Source organism: Chaetodon trifascialis, chromosome 21 (assembly GCF_039877785.1).
Source record: "Chaetodon trifascialis isolate fChaTrf1 chromosome 21, fChaTrf1.hap1, whole genome shotgun sequence".
Taxonomy (NCBI): domain Eukaryota; kingdom Metazoa; phylum Chordata; class Actinopteri; order Chaetodontiformes; family Chaetodontidae; genus Chaetodon; species Chaetodon trifascialis.
The window spans coordinates 8,360,785-8,381,333 of record NC_092076.1 but is presented as its reverse complement, the minus strand read 5'-3'; the positions used below and the strand labels follow the sequence as shown (position 1 = coordinate 8,381,333).

The 20,549-nt window shown below is 43.7% G+C and overlaps 1 protein-coding gene across 2 annotated transcripts in view; it reads left to right on the top strand.

The window, feature by feature from the left end:
- The window catches only part of LOC139349311 (adenosine kinase-like), a 101,256-nt gene that overhangs the window by 61,810 nt on the left and 18,897 nt on the right, over nt 1–20,549 (top strand). For both annotated transcript variants that reach the window (XM_070989961.1, XM_070989963.1), the window contains exon 7: nt 8,916–9,086. In XM_070989961.1, coding sequence (XP_070846062.1) covers nt 8,916–9,086 — 171 coding nt within the window. The remainder of the gene's footprint in view (nt 1–8,915; nt 9,087–20,549) is intronic.

The window sequence follows — 20,549 nt, the reverse complement described above, 5'->3', positions numbered from 1 at the left end:
GTGATGTAGCTCAGAAACATGTAATCCAGAAAATAAATCAGATTTTTCACGGTTAAAATGTTCAGCTTACCTTCGTTTTGTGTGTATAAACTGAATATTTGGTGGTTTTTGGATTGATGGTTGGACAAAGCATGTGAAAATGGACACGTGCATTTGTCAGTGTAGGCTAAACAATCACCAATTGGTGAATTAATCAATTTGCAGCACTACTTCTCTTTAATAATAGATCATAGAAAGTCTGCACGAAATTTACATATTTTAGGAATTTTGATTTTCCTTAATTGTTTGTCATAGACTGAGATTACTTTTTTTCTGGCCAAGAAAGATCCTACAACACAAACTATGTCACAAGATGAGAACTGAAGGCCGCTGCTTTTACTCAGAGGTACAACTCAGTCTGTGCAAACAGTTTATGTGTATTGTCCTCTGTGGCTCTGCAGAAGCCTTTCAAAGGCTGAGAAAATAACCCTTGATGATGTCATCTGGAGTTATTTTCTCAGCTTGGGTTTGGAGACTACAAATTAAGTATGTTGGCATGCTGCAGACATGGAGTTTTGACGTCATGGGCATTAACCAGGCAGGCAGGGTTTAATGAGAAGACACTGTGACGCTGCATTATGGAAAGCGGATGCAGTATTTTTGGAGCTTGACCCATCGTAGAAGCCTAAATCTTTGAAACATAGATCATATGAAAGATCACGCCATGAAACAACCTAAAGCAGCACTTTGGAGACGGCAGCAAACGTTTGGTGGAAAAATTACATTTTTATTTGCAGGCTAAAAATCCGCTGCACCTTTTTGGGAGCTCATTTCAAATTCTAATTTGCCGATGAGGGGAAAAGCTGTTGATAGCTGTTGGTGTTTTCATCCGGGGGCCATCACATTACAGTTTCAATTAGATGATTTTTTCTCTCTTTTTTTTTTTTTTTAAACAACCATTAATAATTAAAAGTTCTTTTTCCGCCACGTGTTCTCCCGTTTTGCCGCTGCTGAGCGTACACAGTCAGAAGTTATTATTAGACTGAATTTAAGCGGCCCCGTGTCCTCGGCTCTGAGCAGTGGGCACCAAGCTCCTGCATTGAGTTTGACAGCCTTCACACAATATTGTGCAAGGGCGCTCCCTTAGCTTCTCATGCTGGTTAAATGTAATATGGCAGATGGATAGTATTTGCAGGGAGAGCGGGGGTCTCACCCTCCCTCTCACTCTTTTTTTTTTTTTTTCGCCGTCTCTTGCCAGTACCTCAGACATTTCAAGGGGGAGAAATATGTATCAAATTAACTCTTAGCAACAGGGCCTCCGAGCTCCCTGCCCTTGTCTTTTCAGCAATCAGAGCTTTGTTATTTTAGTCTTTCAACCAAAACCAAACTGGATTCAATGGCTTCAGCAATTACCTGTAATTTTCCAACCTGGTGCGCTAGCTTTCACCGGAGCGACTGTGAACAGTGAAAGATTGTCTCCTTGGTTCCTCGTTTTAGTGTTCAACTTAAGTGCACTAATTCATTTACATCCACAGAGTGGCACATTTGGAAATGTTCACTTCCCAGCAGCGGCAGTGTCTGCAGAGATTTGGTTTCTGTCTGTGCACAACCTCCGAGTCACTGAAACTAGAAACTCCTCCACAGCGTCGACACTCTGACACTGAACCTCTGCTTTATACATCTGACCCATATATTAATACGTCCTTTCAAGCCAGTTCAGAGGAGACAACTCTGCAGCCCCGACATCTGTTTTCACATTGCAGACTTTTATCCCATTTTTCCATCGACCCCCACAAACCCCCCTTTCCGTTCCCCATCCTGTTCTCAAATCGTGTAAGAAACTACAGGAGCTCAACTTGACTCTATAAGTGTATATGTGTGAGTCAGAGTGATGTTTCCCCTTCAGAGGTACTGAAGGAGAGAGAACTGCTCGCACTAAAATGCTAATTAAGTGCAGTGTGGCAGACAAGGACACTTGAGAGTGTATGCATTAGCAAATTTTAACTCCCTGCAAACCAAACAGTTTGTTCTGGGCTAATCTCCCAATAATGGAGGCAAGAACAACAGTAGGAACCAGAGAGAGTAGAAATATTGACTAGCTTTGGAACATGGAGCGAGAGAGAGACGGTTTTCTTTTTCATTACCAAGATAACACAGTTTTAGGAGAAGAAAGCATCTCCTCTGGCGTCGTTCTTTTTTTTTTTTGTTTCATCTCCTCACAGAGGTAACATATGGTATCTGTAAGGGAGTCAGTTTGTGCTATGCGGTGAATTATTTTGTGGATTAGTATTGGCATTTAAATGCTCTTGGCTTTAAATCTTGTCTGTTTTAGATCTTAAGTACATTCCTTGGCATCCCGCTCTCCCGCTCAGGCTGGCCTCTTCCCCCGGCCAACACATTTTTGAAACTGTAGAGCTTAACAGGAGAGCAAAAGGCAGCCATTTGAAAAGACCCTGAAGCTGATCTTGAATTACTTTTAGTGAGATACCACTCAAATCAAACCAGCTCTTCCAATGTTGTGATGCCAACAAAACCTTAACCTCCAGTTGGGGTTAAAAACCTTCTTTTTTTTTTTTTGTTCCCCCCCATCCATTACTTTACAGTGTGGAGGCGTCTGAGGTTAATGTAATTACGGTCTCTGATGGTTGTACAAATTGCAGGCTGGTAGTGTGACACACGCTCCCCTCGAGTGTGCTGCGGTTGGCTCTAATGTCTTGTTTTAGCCACGCTCATTAAGACGACCTTGGCCAGGTATGTTGAGTTATTGCCAGGACCTTCTAGCTGCATCTCTGTATTTCGCGCACACCACAAAAGACCTTCACGACATCGAGGAAGACTATCCACTATCTTGAAAATACATAATATTTAAACCAGGGAAAATGTTTTTGAAATAAGTACTGCAACAGTTAGTAACTGATGTCTCTGCCCAGTTGTTAAATCCAGCGTTTGTGGCACATTTATGTTGCCCTAGAGATCCTGGCTGACATGATAGCCCCCTTTCTTCATCTCTGAACGGCCTTTAAAAGCACAGCCCTCCCTTCTGTTTCCAGTACAGTTGGCCTCCCTCCAGCTGCCTCAGAAGAAGTGGATGAATTCCTAGATGTCTGATAAGCTTCAGCAGAACACGATTCTAAATGGAAGAGAGAAGAAGAAGAAGAAGAGGAGGCAGATGCTATCAGCGCGGTTGAATCGCCTCGCAGTCAGATCAAACATCCTTAAAGTGCAGGGAATGCTGAATCATGTCGCAGGGTTGTTACGCATTTATCTTCTCTGTTGGTTTAATTGAACTTGTTTCTAAATGAAACCAACTGGCCGCTTCGATGCAAACAAAACATCATTAGCATCGTGAAAGTCCCAGCCGCTCTGTAGCTTTTTGCCCATTTTTTTTACCCATTTTCCTTTGAAATCAAAAGCCTCAAATGAGCTCTTTTCATCCTTATATTTTTTTTCTCCTCCACTCAAGGCATTTTGTGACACAATTAATCACTTACCTCTGTTTGTTTGTCCTCTTTCTTTCTCCTGTTTATCGAGCCAGAGACTGACACAGATTCCCCCACCCCTCATCGTGTGTGAAGCTCTTGTTTGTCCCTGCGTGTTTGTGTGTAAAACAGCAGGACCCTCAGGAACGGGGAGTAAAATGTATCTCGCAACACCGGCGTAGCGTGCCAGAGGTGTCTTGATGGCGATGGAGTCATACTGAGCTAATGAAGCTCCAAACCTCAGCTATCGATCCACCTCGCAATGGTGCTTTACAGAGATAACTGAGGAGGAGAGCAGTGTGTGGCCTCACGTGCGCTCTGATCTGTGTGACATCTAATTCTGTGTAATGAACCCTGTGCACCAGAGAGCATGATGGGGGGCTGTCTATGGTAATGACAGGGACAGCATGGACTGGGTGGTTTTTGAAAAGCTTTAAAACACTGCTGGTTAGCTCGCAGGGCTCTCCTGACAGCAAGGAGCTGATCGCTTGAACCGTCGCCTGTATAAAACGACTGGAAATAAAGTTGCTTTGCAAGATTCTATTCATTCTGTACATTTGGTGAATACATGAAGTCCTTCTGTTGCTCTGTTCTCTACTTAATAACTCTACTACTGTTGCTTGTCTCTGCTCTCTACAAGCAGCACCTATTCCGTCTCGTCAGTCCTAGAAGAGGAATCCTCCTCCATTGCTCCCCTTGAGTTTTCTCCCGTCTTTATTCTGATGGGTGCTTTTGTGTGATAGTAGCTTGTGCTTACCTGAATTGAGGGTCTAAACCACATCACATTAGCCCTCCCTCCATTGAAACTCCTTTGAAATAATGAAAAACCCTGAAATAAATACTGAGCAGCGAGATCACAAACTGTGAAAGGTGCATCATAGCAGTAATGTGGTTTGTAGGCTAGCGGTGTGGCACTGCACTGAACAGGGTGAAGGTACGCAGCTCGAATAATGTCTTTTATTTTCAAGCACAGAGCATAAGTGTTGTTGGCCAACAGAGGAGTTGAACAAAGGTTAAATACAACCCATGAGTCTGCTCGAGCGGGCCTGCGATCACACCAAAATGGGAACACATCCTTGAAAGTGTCAGTCATGCTGCCTTTCAAAGGAAGATACTCACAGAGTTTGTGTGACTGCAGCATTAGGCTGAAAACAGCACCGCGTTAAACAAATGCTGCGTAGGTGTTTTTTTACAGGTAGAGGTGAGAAGATGAAATACGATCCAGGAAACATCCGTGACTCTGAAGGCTAAACGGGCAGCAAATGACAGCGTTTTGTAACACGGTGGAAAGTTACCACGTTGACAATCAGTACGCATCTGCGGCCTTGTTGTACCAGTGCAGTGATTTCATTGAAATGAATGAGGAGGCGGTGGTCTCAGCTTTAAACACGCATTCACTTTTTTTGCCACTAGGGGGCATTGCAAAAAAAAATCTGCATAGGCATGTTATAGCATTATGACGCGGTTATGTCATGTTATCTTATGTTACAGTCTGTACAACCTACAACATCCTCGATCCGTAGACCCTCGATTTGGATAGGGGAACCCCTCCGCCCCCCCAAGAAAACAAAAATAACAGGGAAAAATGACAGAAACCTCAGGACACTTGTGTCAGAAGTAGCAAGAAAAATATCCATTACACATCCAGCAGACGCGGACTCCATTAGTATTTATGTGGAGTTGTGTTTCAGACCATCTGGCGAATGGAAGCCCAACATTCACTTTCCTTTTAGTTTTGGTTTGGTCTCGTCAAGTCCTCATCAAATCCTGAGGGGAATATCTGCCTCTTTAGTTGCTAAATGCTTCACTATGTTCACCAGCTAGTTGCTAGCCGTGTCTGCCTGCCATTCGGTGCTGGGCAGGTACAGTATTGCACAGTGGGATTATCACTTTTGAGCTTTCTCGCTGAAAACAGCTGCCTCCTCCGTCTGGAAAGAACTCTGTGGAAAGCAGTCAGACTGAGCCAAAAAACGGTCCAATTCTGAGCTGTGAAACTGAAACAATGAGATGAAAGATGCTAAAAACCTACATAGAGCTCAAGGGAGATGAAGAGTCGGGTGGTACAGGTGACCCCTTTTGCATAGTCATTTCATCCGTTTTAATATAAAATTTTGATAAGAGCAGCCTTAAGGACAGAGAGACCTCAGATTGTAAAACACTCTGAGAGAAACTTGTGATTTCTGGCTGTATAAATAAACTTGACTAAGAGCTGGGGATTTGATGAAATTTAGTACGTTTGCAGAGGCCATAATTACTCTTTTCACTGAAGTGGTGATGGTTTAAATTCCCTCCATCATTCCTGAGTAATAGGAAGTGTCAAACAAAACCTTCACGACACAGTACTTTGAACACTCCCCCATATCCCTGCAGAATTAAAATAGACCTGGAAGAAGAAGAAGCAGAAAAAAAAAAAGCTTTTTCTTTTCCATGACCACCTCTGCTGCTGGTGCAAATGAAAATGCCCTTCCCAAAATAGATCATTTTTACCCTTCAGATGTCCACTTTTATTTTAAGCCCGGTGACACCATGCCATCCATCACACCCAGCGTTTCAGATGTGAGCAGCCCCGGGGAAAACACTGATACAATGCAGGGAAAGTGTGATAGCGTGCTGCTGCCGTGTAGTTAGGACCTCTATGGTTAGACTGCCACTAATTTCATCTCAGAGTAGCATTTAGACGTTTTCTTTGTGTGAGTAAAGTGGAAGTCATTCCTCTTTTTAGGGTAAACATTGAAAATGGATGCCCTGCCTTTCCAGCTCTTCCCTCAAATTACCACTTGACATGGCCAAACATCGCTCCGCATTATTGTCTGCCAGGAAAATGCATTTCTGAATGCTTTATTGAATGTTTTGCCTGGGTGGAAATTGTACGAAGTGTACCAAGCGCTTTGATCATCTTGACCTTGAAATGCGATAGTCACCCCACTTCACAGGGCTCTCTGACACCTGGGAAACTGGATCTGGTATTCTTGATACATGATCTGCACCGCAGCACTAAAGACTTAACTTCTCCTGTTTCGTCGTCGGCAGAGACTACTGATGGGAACTGGAATTTCACATGGCTCAGACTGAGGGGTTTTTTTCCTCTCCCACAAGCCACTGGAGTCACAACATTTGGAGCCTGGTGGAAAAAATGGCCCCTGTGATTTTTATGAACGAGATTCCTGCAGCATTACTTTGGCTTCAAACACAGAGACGCACAAAAGGGTTTTTATTTGTCCGCTGGATTTTTCGTTTTTCTGCATGAAAGCTGATGAAGGGCTTTTGACGGATCTCATGAAGCTACTTATGAGTGTGCACGCTGAAACACAGATATCAACTTCAGATTCATTGAGTCATCAATCCAAAGTCTGTCATTGTTGTATCTTAGAGTTTTTGACATGCACATTCATTTTTGGGTTCATTTTCTGGGTATTCTGTAGTGGATGTGGATCTAACATCATAGATTAATACACTTAACTGAAATGAAACATAAAGCCATAACCAAAAAACTGCAGAAGCACTACATCACTCAACAAATACCATTTTTTCAGGCTCTGCCTGGCTGAGCTCTTTATTGGTCATTATAAAGCACTTATTGATGCTCAACTCAGGGGGATATGATTATTCAGAGTTAGGGTTAAGTTAATAAGATCATAATTAATGTACCTACCTAACAAACTATCAATAAGCAGTGATTAGGAGGTTATTCAGAGGAAGCTCTTAGTTAATGTCCTAGTAGTTGCAGAATGTGATCATGCAGAATAAGGCATGAATAAGTGTTTTATGATGACTGCTGAAGAGCCAGTATGCTACTAATATGCATGCTAATAAGCAGCTAGTTGATGGTGGTTATGTAATATACTGCTATTGTGTAGTTTTATGGCGCATGTTTTTGTCTGTCTTGATTTATTTCAGCACTTTGAAACCATCCTCACTGTGTTTTTCGGATCTGTAAATGTGGCACCCCAAATCAAAGTGGACTTGAGTGCTTAAATAAGTGTTAAGTGTTAGAGTATTGTCTTAGTATTACATGGATGTAATTCATCAAGAAGTCAGCGTATGTATTACAGTTCTGAGCGATGTAATGTGACGGCACTGGCAGTGGTAGAGAGGTTTAGAGGTAAATTACACAGAGCCAGTGTGTGATTAGAGAAGCTGTGGCACGGCTTTTAAAGTTCACCACCCCTCAGGATATTTGATCGAGCCGCCGGCCTTTGATCAGCGTTAACATTACGGTAACCATGACAGTTTATTTTCAACTACCAAAAAAAAAAAGACCATTTGTGTCAGAAAACAATCTCCCCTTCCTCTGACACGTTGGCACGCCGCAAAAGAAAAGTGTCAGGGTCAGTGATGGGCCATTAGCCCAGAGTGAGTTCCTTTTGTGCTCCAAGATCCATTTAAAACACCTTTTTAGTCTTCAACAGATGGTACCGTGACACAGCAACCACAGGCGCTGACCTGGGCCATAACTTTAAGACATTTCCAAAAAACCTCAGGACATACAACACCACGGAGGAATAAGAATGGCTGCCCAGAGAGTGAATGACACCATGAATGTGTAATAAAGAATTCACCTGCTTAGCTCGGCTGTATTGTAATGCCTTGTACATTTGATTGACTACACAGTCACCCTCTATTCATCGGTATTATACCCTTTTCTCTTTCATGGAGGTGGCTCCTCCGTTGCTGCAAATGTCATAGCGCTTTAATGAGAACTGCACTGTAGCCCACAATGGAGGCTTTTCAGCCAGATTAAATGTATCACTGTGCTGAAACTTTCCTTTCCTCTCTCCCCCCTGTGCCCCTATTGTGACACAGTGGTTTTACAGAGCAGCTTGTTGCTGAAAAACAAGGTTAAGAAGATCAGTATCAAAGGAGGAGTGTTTTTGTGTGGCTTGCAGGAGAGTCTCGCTTCAGGTTTCCACCTGAAACACAAAGGTGTTTTCTTACCTGATTTGTATTCATTCACACAATGAGTGGACCTGCCTCTCTTGTTTCCAAGTAAGGAGAGTCCAGACGAGACTTTTGTTCGCTCTATCATCGGATACGTGCATGTTGCTTCCTCCAGTACGAGCCTTGGAGCCCAGCCACAGGCTTTGTCCTGGATGGATTTTTTCCTGCCCTTTTTCCTCTTCTTTGTTGCTCTGTGTATGTTCTAAGAAACCATTTCAGATAAATGTTTCAGCACTACTGCTGCTTTTTTTCCCTTTTGGCTCCTGTGTTATTTCAGTATTACCAAGCCTTGTCATCCTGAAATTGCCTTGTCAGAATCCAGAACCCACAAATTAGCATTTTAAGGTCTTTCAGTCTATAGGAGCCCCTGCTTCAGTCCATTTTGGCCCATGTTGTGCTGTCAAAACACAGATACCGCTGCCTGTGCACTGCTACTGTACAGATTAATTTGTTTGGTTGAGTTGAGGTCAGTCAAACTGCTGAAAACATGACGTAAGTGAATATTATTCTTCGTTTCAGGGGTTTTTCCTGACTGTGTCCCCGGAGTCAATCCTGAAGGTGGCGAAGCACGCTTCAGATAACAACAAAATCTTCTGCATGAACCTCTCAGCACCTTTCATCAGCCAGTTCTTTAAAGAGCCCTTGATGAAGGTCATGCCTTATGTCGACATCTTGTTTGGCAACGAGACGGTAAGTGAAACGAGACGTGTGCACGCCCGCCTGTGCAGACGTTTGCCAACACATTGTTCTGATTAAGATGTACCGTGCGTGTTTCTGTGTATGCTTATATTTATCTCCATGAGAGGCTTTATAACATACATTTAAACTTAAATGTGGACATGGTAAACATCGTACTTGCTAGGCATGTTAGCATCGTCACAATTAATCTTCCCAGTCGGGATTTAGCTTGTCTCCCAAGAAAATCAAGGCTGCCATCAGCTAATTGGCACTAAATGTGTATGCAGATGCAAAACCCAGAACTAGATGCAGATTATATACTTTGCATATATATATATTTTCTAGCATTAATGCAATAAATTCAAAGGACTGTGCAGTCTTGGTGGAGGTATGTACTCTGAGTGCCTAACACCACATCCTCTCACCTTGTTTAAAGCATCAATCAAACTGCCATGTCCACTGTTTCATTCCACTCATTGCTCTCATTTCTCCTCAGAATCCATTTAAGTTCTCACTTATCACTGCCCCATAAAGAGATGAATAAGAATTAGCCCAGTAATCATTCATCTCAATCGGGTCACCATTTCATGCCGGGTGATCCATTGATTTTTCTCAGCTCTGTGGAAGTGAGTAGCTGGTTGGAGGTCAAGCTGTGGTCACAGACCGTGGTGCTGCTGGGAAGTATCCTCTAACAGGCCAGCTGAGCTTGACTCGGAGGCACCGCCTGGACAAACTGCACCTTTGGGGTGGGGGAGGAGGGGAGTGGATAATCACTGGACTGAACTTGCCTCCCCACTGCTAAAGCTACTAAACAGAGCCCTGTCTTCGGGTTAGAGATGGGGTCCACAGACCAGGACAGAGCTGGAAGACACTGCTCAGCATTTGAGGATTTATTGCTGTTGCTGACTTCAGCATTTTCCTCTCCTCTTTCCTCTCCCAACATAAGACCTCCCTTTTACATATGCACCTCTCTCTCTTGCTCCCTAATTGCTGTGAGGAACGATTCTGTCTCCTACACCGCGGCGTACATTTTGCAAGCGTTATGTATTTTCGGGTGGGTGGTACTGTAACTGTTTGCTTAAGAAGTTTGCTCACACCTCCAGTCATTACAGTTTAATGACTCTGGATAATTGCAATGCATGTTTGTTGAGGGAGATTATCTTTTGGAGTCTCTGTCAGGGCTTGCTCGCCGGAATTGAACCCGGCTAAGACCGCCAGACTAAGAGATTCAGTGGGAAACAGAGCAGATATTCACTGCTCAGATGCCTCAAGCAGTGAGGTCTTCTCGGGTCTATATAGGACTAATGCCTGTCCAGAGTGTTTTGACTCCTTTTGGCCTTCCTCTGTGTTGGCTGCTGGGAGGGGTGGGGGGTGGGGAATGACTGCTCATACAGTCGAGCCCTAGACCTCCCATTGTGCACAAGCCAGACAAGGTTGGCGGTCATGCAGTGGTGCATGGTGAGTGACAGGCAACAGGGCTGGCTCGCCCATCCAGCCCCCCTGGCCGTCCTCTCACCCCAACTTCCACCCCCCCAAAGTGATGGATCAGCCTCAGCCCATGATGCTTTCATAACAAGTCAGTGACAGTCAGGATCATGCAGACTGACTCCTATAGCCCAGCAGAATGTGCCATAAGGGAGGGCTAATGTGTCTGCCTGTCTCTGCCTTCCTCTCCCACACTTACTGAGTCACGATACAGAGCTGAGCACACTTGGGGAAATATGTTTTAAAGCAGCTGTAAGATCTCATGTTTTGAAAGTGGCTAATAATAATTTGGGGCAAGATTGAAGGTTTCGAGAATCGAGTGCCGCATTATTTGTCATGACTGGGATCTCATTTCAGTCAGATCACAATTCCCCTTTGATCGTTTGAAACAGTCGTGCAACACTGCAGACTCCAAAAAATGTCAATAGCCTCTGTTTCCCTCTCTTTCTTCTCTTGTTTTTGCCTGCTTGTGATGTTGAAATGTGTCTGTGTTTCTGACTGAGTCTACCCTTGGTAATTCTGCTGTAACTCGATCCTGCTGGTACTTGTTTGAAACCTGGCATCAGCAGGCCCTCCCTGGCCTATCGGCAGCCTCCTACTTATATAACAGTCTCCCATCCATCCTGTAATTACTGCCTTTTTGGGGCATAGTGTAGTGTCTGTTCCTTCGCTGGTGGGGGGGTGGACAGGCTAGCGACGCCATTTCTGCGTTGCCAGGGCCTCTGAGATGGTGCCGACGGAGGCGCATAGACATCAAACGCTACTTCACTTAATTGGCAAACATGTCGTGTGATAACCTGGGAACAGCACAGGCCTAATTGAGTCCTCCTGTGCTGTCCTCCTCTGACTACCTGACATGGAACCCAGGGCATTACATTTCCCTCCATTTAATGGCTGCAGTTAATTAGGCCCGAATGAGGGAATCATTACCGCTGGAAAAACCACATGCCAGTGGATTCGCCGATAAAATTAGCCACAATTTGCTTTTGCTATTTGAGCATAAGAGATAAACCACACAATGGGGGGAAAGGATTGGACCATTACTGGCGGATTTGTATTGTGGAATTTTAGACATATCATAGACAAATGGAACGATTAATCACGACTGAATTAATCACCCTGACTGATGTTTTTTTAAGCCAGGATTCGTGGCTTTCTCAATTTAGATCATTTCACGTGCTTGGGCTCCTTTTTTTTTTGTATGTGTGCAAATGGTTTAAAAATGTGCTTCCTTAATAAAACGGTACCGCAGATGAGGAGCTTAGTTTCCTTCCCACAGTCAATACCCAACAACCTCCTTGCTCCTCTGCCATTAACATTATATACCACCCCCATACAGGAGCCCTCCATGCCTTCCACTGCTGTCCAATGCGTTCTGCAGCTCCACACTCAGAGGGAGCTTATTTTTATGGGTCCCAGCCCCGTCTTCCAAACGAGAGACAGCCATTGTAATTGAATACTCAATAGGTGAGCCATTTAACAAAAGTGGAAATGGCATTCGGCTATGTATTAATGTGCTTTGCTGAGGCGAAAGGAGCCATCATCATTTCAATGTTCAAGCTGTTTTAAAAGAGCATTTAGCCTGCCATCTCTCCAGGCCATGAGAGCAAAATGACACGGATTTCTTCCTCCTCTGTACTTTGTGTGAATGTTCCTCGCTTAATATTTTGTATGGTTATCTCGCTTATTTTCCCATCCATCCCTCAGCGCCTCTCCCTGATCTAGGTGGAGGGATACAAGCAGCTCTACAGAAGGTTACTGTCATGAAAAGCCCCTCAGGCGTTTTGGCTCTCAGCCCTATTTTTCTCCATCTGCATGCAGTGTGTGTGAGGTGGTGGGGGCTCTAATGATTTTTCCAGGACAGGCTGAAGTGGTTGCACAAGTATATATATATGTATGTGTGTTTGTGTGGACGGAAAAAAAAAAAAAAAAAGGGCAGGCGGAGGAGATGCATGGGCAATATGGCGTCATTTCATAACATCTCTCCAGATTCGTCATTTGGCTTTGTTTGTTTGATAGACTGCTTGGAAGCGTTATCTCTGTGGCGAGGCCCGTGGCCGTTTATCGCGCCGGTGACGTATGCGGGACCGTGGAACTGCATGCTCTCTGCTGTCAGTATGTGTGGATGATGGCAGGTTCGCTAAAGGCCCCTCAGGGTATGAGGGGTGTTCTCGCGCAAAAAAAGGGGGGAGAAAAGAATCCGAAAAAGAATTTCCCCTTGACAGCTCACCCACAGCGGACTCGAGATGTACTTCTCAACAGTAGCTTGGGGAAAATATCCCGTCTCACTGCCTAAAACAAAGAGATGTGAGAGCCAGATTAGCGTATTACCGAAACAGCTTTCCTTTTAGGCTCTTCCCGCTCCCCCTCCTGTCAGAGCTGTCTGCAGAGAACGCGGAAGAACATGAGACATTAACCTCCATGTGTTTATTCACAAGACCCCACAGGCCAACTGGGAGGATGAACACAGAACCATCTCTAAAGCTAGCGAAGCGGAACAATCACAATGTGTCATTGGAGGAAAAGACATGAAGTATTAGCTGCTGCTCTCCTTTGTGTCTTTCACAGCTGAATTTTAATTGAATGTGCTATTTCTGTGATGAGTCACATGCCTTCCGTTCAGCGCCAGAGTGCATTGACCTTCAGTGTGACGTACAGTCACTGAGTTGTATGGTGAGTCATAGCGCACATTAGCTGTGATGATTTGCTAAATGTAAAAGCTGCCGTCTGTATTTTTGTTTGTTTTATTTATTTTTAGGTTTTTGCTGAATTTAAACGCGCTGGATGTGGAAAAAAAAGAACACTTAAGCCACATAAATAGTTTTTTTTTATGACTTTTCTCTGATTACTCATTAGTTAAACTTCTCACTCATTGAATTCATTTTGCTGACGTTGAATTTTTGTCTTCAGGTAGTCGCTTTAGCCTCACAGTCCAAATTTAGACATCACACATATACCACAGACCCACTTAACACCCTGTCAGTTCTTTTCCATTCAGCCAATCATTGCATTAAAACCCAGGACCTTCTTGTGTTGTGCTTAATGCTTGTATTGCTCTTTAATTTTTATTTCACAAGATACAAACATAACTACTACTACTGCTGCACATTTGGCTTAAAGCTCAATGAAATAAGAATCCTTGCAGCAAGAGAGTGCAATTATGGCTTAAATAAAACACTAAAAGCATTGCAACAGCAGTTACAACTAGCTCAGCTCATTCAGCCTAGAAAAACTATTTTTACAGCATGTCATGTAAACAGGCCTAATGAAATATACAGCGCCATACAACAGCTGACGAACTGAAAATTCATTACATTTCAAAGTTTGTGGAGGTTTTTTGGGACAGTGCTGGCACTCATACTACTCAGAATCGACCCGCAACCCACCACTGAATTACATCATCATTTGGCCAGCTGACTGAGAGCGAGTGGAAGAGGTTCTTGGCTGTGCGGTAATTTTAGCATCGTGGCCACAATCAGAAGTGCAAGTCACATGATCCCCACTTAACTGAACATGTCTGCCCATGCACAATCATTGACATGCTAAAATGTAGTCTGACAAGAAGTAAAATCAGCAAACTGACTCACTAATATCATTTATGCAGCAATAGCTACCTAAAGGATGCTCATACATTAGCTAACATTAGCAACTATAAGCTATCGGTCAACCCCAAGTGAGGCTGGGGTAGCTAAAGTGTGTTAAATTCAGAAATAAACTTTTCATTTGTTGTTGGAAGACTGTGTTATTTCCTTCAAAGGGTACACAGTCTCACCTTAAAGGGTCACAAGCCAGAAATATTAGGAACCACTTCACTAGATCAAGTCAAGTGTCACCACATCACACTGCAACTGCTGCAATCAAAGCACCAGCCTGCTCCTGTGTGCACACTGGCAGCGAGAGGATTCCGCAAGGAGGAAGAATGAGCGCTCCAACATTCCTCTGTTTTTCCTGGCCTGTCTGTTTGCGAGTCATGGTACTTTGGGAGCCAGCATGGCTCCACCAGAGGAGTCCGGCTAACCACTGTAATTGTGCTGTGCTGAAGCCGCCTTCCCCAACCCTGGGATTGAACCATGAAATATTCGAAAATGCCGGGGTTAAGAGAGGGGGGTCTTTGGCAGTGCATCGTGAAATGTGAGACCATAGAGCATCTTTAACAAGGAGGCGGATAGAGAGCCAGCCAGCCTGCTAGTCGGGCAGCCGGGGCACAAGGTGGAGTCCTCTGAAGGAGAATAATTATGGATGTAAGAGGAGATATTGCGCTGGGAGCAGATCAATAGTGCCCACGTTCTGCTGGCGCTGAGACCAGTGTATTTCTGTCACAGCAGGAGAGAGTGCAGGATATCAGCTTGTTGCTGGAGGGACTCGCAGAAGTTTGAACACCGGCGGGCTTCCCAGATAGCCTTACAACCCTCATGCCTGCCCCCTCCCCTCCGCTAACACCCCCCAAAACCACTGCTGCTTGGAGTTTGGCTGCTTGCTTTCTACCCATCTCCAATCCTCTTATCCACACAGAGTTGGCGGGAGGACTGGCCTTTGTCTTCTCATGATTGTATTCCCACAGTCCAGGCTATACAGTCATGTTTTCCAGAGTCATTTGGAGGTCTCCCCCATTCTCCTCATGGTTAGGAAATTCTGGATAAGAAAACGACAAAGACGTAATCAACAAGCATAATCTATTCACCCGTAATATCAAATTAATTTGCCCCATGCAATGGGTAATGAAATTCCTGGGTTTATTTCAGAAACGTTGCTTAGCTCAAGCTGCCTGTTGCTCCGACTTGAACTGAATTAACCGATTGTTTTTCTGATTTATCTTGCCTTTTTTCATCATGCCAGGTGTTTCTTTCCAGAAGAGCCGTGCCATTATTTTCACTCTCCCTGCAGCCATCACATGTAAGCAGTGCGCATAAATGTGAAATGATTTAGCCTCCGTGTTGACGGGCCCCTGCCCTCCGCGTAGCTTTTCATCTGGCAAATGGCCATCTTATGCCACATCAACAGATAACACACTGGACATCATCTCAATTTTTGTATGGCCAATTTATTCAGACAAAGCTCTCATGTCCCTTGTGCACACAAATGGTTTGAATTATTCTGAGAGCTTTTTTTCCCCTCCCCGGGTTTTCATTGTGTGTAGCATGCAAGTCCCTCCAGAGCAGATCTTTGTTTCTCATTAGGGGGTAAATAGAGCAGGCCAAATGCTCATATGTTTATTATACACAGGAGGACATGGTCACTGTTCTCAACAGTCCACAGCAGAAAAAAGCTGTTTGCTTTCTTGACCTTTGTTTGCAGCAGCTGCAACCAAATGTCTGTTGAATTTACTGGATAATAAGCTGCGAGTAACTGATGGACTGCGATGGCGTCGGGTTCAACCTCATCAAAAGTTTCCCGAGCACACTTTTCAACAGAGACTGCTTTTACCCAGAGTGAAAAATACATGCAGAATCAAAATCACCATTCTCGGGTCATTATTTGAAGCAGAGTTTACACATATCAAATATGCGTGCATGAATTCATTCAAAACATAAAGCGGACTGGAGAATACCCAGACTGGATTACACAAACATGACAGCAGAGTGATAGAAGCAATGAAGGAATGCAAGGTTTTAAATGGATTTTATGTCTCTATAAATTAAAATATTCAATACGAAATAACCAGCAATCACATTCAAAGTTAGGACGAGCATCTTTAGCTCCGAGTGAATAGTAGTCAAAACTCAAAAGGTTCATCAGGACCATGTGGGTGTGCTTTGATCAGATTTGACTCACTTACTCACTGACTCACAACATAAGCAAACAACTCAAAATGTTGTTGATGCTTATATTGTTCCTTTCTGATTGGTGCATGGAAAATGTGGCATCACCTTTTTCTTCCCACTTAAAAGAAGAGAGGAGAGCACAGGCCAAACACGAATGCAATAAATCTTTCATGCGGCATAAGGTGCATTGTTAAGAAAATAGGTTTTCAAGGCCTTCAGCAGCTGGTTCTAACTAGAGGGCACTTAGAGAACTTCAACTCCACGAGTGCTAAACAATTCCCTAACTTGCTGTTGCATCCAAACACATTATTTCTATCACTGAAATCTGAAGAAAAAATGATGTATTGACCCTGAAAATTTGGCCCAAAGAGCTGGTACCAAGATTGTAATTCAGTTGTTTTCATATGCGTGACTAAGAAACGGTAATCTTCGAGCTGTGGAAGTCCTGAATCCTGAAAAATTCAATCAGGTGGACCTTGACCAAACAAACTTCCACACAATCAATAAAACATGCTGAAGCAAAAGTCAAACTTCAGTTGAGAACAATGTGAGTTGTGCTAGCAGCCATTCGGGTACATTTAGGAGCCCTGATTGCGTTTTCTTGATCCACTGCAGAGTCAAACTATCAGGAGAGGTGAGATTATAGTATCCACAACACAAATATGTAATAGGTTATGTTGAAAGGGTATAAAAACTCTTTAAACTGTGCATTAGCTGCTGCATTAGCCCTGCTTGTGCAAGCAGTCATCCGCCACTTTTCCTTCATCCAGTGTCGTTTCCTGAGAGATAGCCAGTCTCTGTCTGGCAGTCTGACGTTGTGTGCTGACCCCTTGTTAGAGCCCAGAGGTGAGATGTGTGATAGAGGCCCTCAGTGCTGATAAGGCCATCAGGCTGATAACTAACTCCCCCCAGTACAAAGCTGCTACTGCTGCTGCCCCGGCTTCCATTAGCCCCACCAGACCGGCTGAATGCCCTGCCTGTTCCCTCCTGCTCTATCTGAGGTTACATCCTCTGTTCAGAGCCCCTTATGCAAACCCTGCTTTCCCATGCTGAGATTGCTATCAGCAGAGATATTTATGTACTGCACATGTTTCCGATTGTTTAACCTTTGGACCTGTGCTGTAGGTGCTGCTGCCGTCCCTGTGGGCTTGCTAAGAGACCCCTCTCCTGCCCCTGTAGGCAGACTGAGATAGATGGGAGCGGGGGCTGTTGCTAGAGGTGTGTAATGGACTGGCAGGCAAGGGCACTGTTGAAATTGGTCACATGAAAGCTTAGGTCAAGCCTGTCGCTTGCTTTCAAGTTTGGACAAATCTCATCCAAATGGACTCAAAGGGGAAGTGTTCAACCAAATTGTTTCAGTCTTTTTTCCTTGATTCTGGTTCAGTTTGCAGTGCTGTCTAATGAACTGGCACAGTTCAACACTGCTGATGCCGGGGAATTTGCACACCCTGCCTTGCTGTACAGTAAAAATCCACAGCCCTTCATTTAAACACATTATGTCTCCCTTGTGTGTGACATCAAATACTTGTCATCAGTGATCAACTTCATGCCCCAAAGGCCGACATGAACAGAAGTAATTTTTTAAGTAGTGTTGGGGATGGCTTAATAAAGTTTTTTGGCCTCAATCCCACTCTGAGTCTGAGACATCTGCTGATACCGATATATAGATATAGATATGTACACATGCATACATATATAAACACACATAGCTTATAGTTACGTAGATGTTGATTGAATATACCTGACTTATCAAATAACAGCTGTAGACTACTTTTAATTTGACACACCTTATTTTTCACAAAACACTTGACACTGAGGGTTCAAAAATATTAAGTTTTGTAAGCTTACATATGTGATATGATATGAAGGAAAGATTAAATGGGAGAATGCGAACTTCTGAAAATGTTGACCAGTTCGCTCGAGAGGGGTGTCACAGAATGAGGCTTCTTCTGTCAAAAGTGATCTTTGGCTGAATACAGGCACCGGCTGCAGGGAACACACAATCGCAACAACAGACAAACTTTTCTTTGGGCCTGCCATCATCACAGAATTAACATTAATTAGCGACAGCTGATGTCATTTGCTGCCATCGACTTTTGTCACTTTAACTGGTGACAGCACTGGTCACGTTGCCTGAAAATGAGACCTGAACGCAACCTGAATGTTTTGTCCATTTGCTAATGATAATCAGCAAATCTACGAATTTTAGCAACTTCAGTGCCTGAACCCAGAGTCATTCACAATTTTAATAACAATTTTAATATTCACACACAAGTAAAATGCTGGACTATGCAGCCTGGCCCTCATAAAGGAACTAGCAGACTTAGCTGGACAAACACAGTAAAACTGAAAGGATCAGATTTTTATCGACTTTACTTTAGCTGATACGAATCGTTAAAATATGCCCACACCTGCCCCAGCACGATCCTTAGGACATCTCTAATGGTTGTCCTGAATCAATCCGCAGAATCAGGACTGAGCAGTGAAAAGCCTGTTGTTTGCATCAGGAACAGCACCTGCCAAAAGCTCTCCAAAATACTTCAGTATTTGTTCATACTTGAGATGAAGAGATGTCCAAATCTTGTCCAACACAATTAGACACTCCACAAAATATTATAGTAAACATTATGCAAACTATCATTTGGATTGGATTTGGATTGAGGGCGAAAAACATGAGTGAGACTTCCCTATTCTCTACGCAGAAGTGACATTAAAGTTTACAGCAGTGCATTATATAATGAACATATCCCGAGGCTAGCAGAGAGGTTTGACAGAAGTTGAAAATTAATACCATCTTCTGCACTGCAGAAGGTACTGAAGAAGTAGATGCTCTATCTCACAACAATACACCATCTGGTGAACAGTGGATGAAGTTGTATAACGTAGAGGGAGAAATAATGGAGTTATTTTTTTAAAAGTCTCATTTTCCAGCAGGTGCTTTTTATTTTTTTTTTTGGGACTTTTCACAACTTTTTTCACAGCTTTAGAGAAACACTGTTAAGAAGACAAATTTAACGTAACGCATTTGGGAGCGAGAGGAAGCTTTCGTTTGGAATCTGGCTAAATTGTCTGTGCGTCTGTCAGTGACAAAAAAAAAAACAAAAAAACCCTGCAGATTAAACCCGAACGATCACACTCCAGTGTAAGAAAATAACTAGGTGGAGATGAAACACTGCGCTTAATGGTTTGGTACAAACAAAAGTGAAATTCCATCAGTTTTTGTTGAGTAAATTCCCAGAGGTAGTAAAAGCGACTCCTGCTTCTCTGGAGTGTGTTGCTCTGTGTGTGTTTACCCTCATGTTTGTGGCGTGTCATGCTTGAGCAGGATTGCTGCATTCTCCTGGGAGCTACAGGAGGGCTCGGTACAGGTGATTTATTCCTACCTAATCTGTCCTGCAGAGTAGCAGGCGGCCGCCTTCCCTCCACCCAGCGTGAGTGAGGTTCTATCAGCTTGCATGATCATATTATCAGCCCACATATCTTTGAGGTGGCAGCTTCCTGTTCAGCAGCACCTGGGCTCGTGCTGGGGGCTGACGTCCTGGCATCCAGGAGGAGTCATGTTTGTGACCCAGAGGCCAAGTCAAGGGCAATAACAATCCCTACTGATGCCATCGCCTTGATTAGTTATTCGTTCTCCGCCCCCACCCACGGCCCTGTAATGTATGCTGTAGTAATCTGGCTGGAAACGCTTGAGTTGAATGCCAGATGTTGTTTTTACTGGGCGTTTATGGAAGCTGTCTGACTCGCCTCAGTGATGTCTTACACTTACATGCAGGCAATGAGGAAAATATGTCCTATGCCATTGTTGTATATATCTGTAAGTACTGATAATTGGCTGAATTATTTGAGGTGTCATGACCCAGTCAGATTCATTTTAGTTTAACAGGCTTCTATAGTAAGTGGTTTGTCATTTCCAACTCATCCGTCCAGACGTGATCATTTGTTCTCCTTCAGTTTGCAGTTTGACGACTCAGCCAGTCAGGCGTATTTTCCAACCCCATCATGATGTTAATTCTACAGTTGTGGAAGTCAGTTCTCCTTTAAATGGTTGTAGGCTTCAGACTCCAGTGTCTTTGAAATGAGCTCTGATTGAAAGGCCCAGAAAGGAAGAAGAAAACAAGGGTGTTGTTGTAAATAGCTTGTCAGGGCTATACCCTCCTCAGTATCTCACCCCCCACTCTCACACACAATGTCAAATACAATTCAATTTCAGCTTCAGCATCAGCTT